The sequence below is a fragment of the Fulmarus glacialis genome, unplaced genomic scaffold, assembly GCF_000690835.1.
Source record: "Fulmarus glacialis isolate BGI_N327 unplaced genomic scaffold, ASM69083v1 scaffold40147, whole genome shotgun sequence".
In the NCBI taxonomy this organism is placed as follows: Eukaryota; Metazoa; Chordata; class Aves; order Procellariiformes; family Procellariidae; genus Fulmarus; species Fulmarus glacialis.
In genome coordinates, this window is record NW_009223252.1 from 1 (window position 1) to 1420 (window position 1420).

General features: G+C 62.5%; 1 protein-coding gene across 1 annotated transcript; it reads right to left on the reverse strand.

Annotated features, from left to right (window-relative positions):
• Positions 1 to 403: 403 nt before the first annotated feature.
• Positions 404 to 1417, reverse strand: LOC104069574 (Golgi phosphoprotein 3-like; the record flags this gene model as incomplete). The annotated part of the gene is made up of 2 exons (XM_009581748.1): positions 404 to 831; positions 1333 to 1417. Coding segments are annotated over 2 exons (513 nt in total), but the record flags the coding sequence as incomplete, so codon positions are not given.
• Positions 1418 to 1420: the final 3 nt, after the last annotated feature.

The following is a 1420-nucleotide window of genomic DNA, read 5'->3' on the forward strand; positions in this document are numbered from 1 at the left end:
GGCCGGACAAGCCAGCACACCGGGAGCGCGCAGGGAGCGCAGGCTGCTCCGCAGCCCTGTTTCTGCCGGGGTTCGGCCCGTCTGAGCAGCTTGGGACCTGCACGCAGGGCTGGGCTCTGCCACCGCCTAGCGCTGCACTGGCCCGAGAAGGAAGCCCACGGGCAAGGAGCACTGAAAGGGAAGCGAAGAACCGCCGCTACCTCTCCCCGGAGGCGCCGGTTGGAGGAGGGGGCGACCTACCCACGGGGGTGGGCTCTCGCCCTCCCACCCTTGCCCAGGGGGGAGAGCGAAACCCCGCCGGTCTCCCCGAGCTGAGCCCACCCGCTGCTGCAGGAACTCCGTGCCCAACACCCCTGGCCTCGCATCGAGGAGGTGAGGCTCCCCAACCTGGTTTGGGGGCTTTTTAGGACTTATTGAAGGCTGCCAGGACGGCCCAGATCATCTCTGCGCCCCTGGCTTTGGCTGCTTCCACCTCGGGGTCCATATCGAGGAGGTCCTTGGTCCTGTTCATTGCCACATCGTACTTGTCGTCTGCCAGGCTGGCGAAAACGTTCTCCAGCACGTCTGAGGAATGGGCCAGCACCAGGAGAGCCAGAGTCCTGCGGTCCATGCGGTGGGGGTCATTCACCCACCGCTCTAGCATGCTCTCCTGGAGCTTCTTCACCAAGCGCTGCTTCTCGGTGGCGTTGCTGATGGGGTGGGTGGTCATGTCGAAGAGCAGGAAGTTCTGCTTCTCCGTGGTGAGGATGCCCTTCTCCACCAGCGCCTTGGCGATGCGCTCACGCACGTTCTTCAGCTGGTACTGCAGCTTGAAGGGGTTCCAGGTCTCCCCTGCAGGAGAGGAGACCCCGTTCAATGCCGGGGCAGCGATGGCTTTGCCACCCAACCCCAGCGCCCAGGCTGCTTCCAGCCCAGGGACTTCTGTGCTTGCATGGACACCAGTCCCTGCCGCAGGAACCCTCTTTCCTCCTCTTGGCCTGACTCTGACCCGCTTCTCCCATCAGGCCAAGCTGGCAAAGCTCCCAGCGGCCACAGCAGCCTGGGGCAGATCCCTTTGGAAAGCCTCTTCTACCCAAGAACTTGGATCCCAGACTCAGTGAAGACTCATCATGAAAAAAGAGGCAATAGGGAGCAAGTCTTTCACCGAGCTCCCAACAAAAAAGACCCGGAAAACTGTTCCCTGCCCCCACATTCAGCTTTCCCCTGTTCTGCTGGCAGTATTCTGCCAAAGTCCAGAGAAGCGAGGGGATGGCCAAGCCGAAGGAGAGGGGGCAGGCGGCAGGGATGGGCCCCAAGAGGGGCTGAGGAGATGGCGTCTCTAACTGGCCCTACCCGTGAGCAGCTCTATCCAGGTCTGCACTGTTTCCGCAGACTCCGTGGCCTTGATGTGTCGGAGAGTCTCATCCAGCAAGACGTCGCC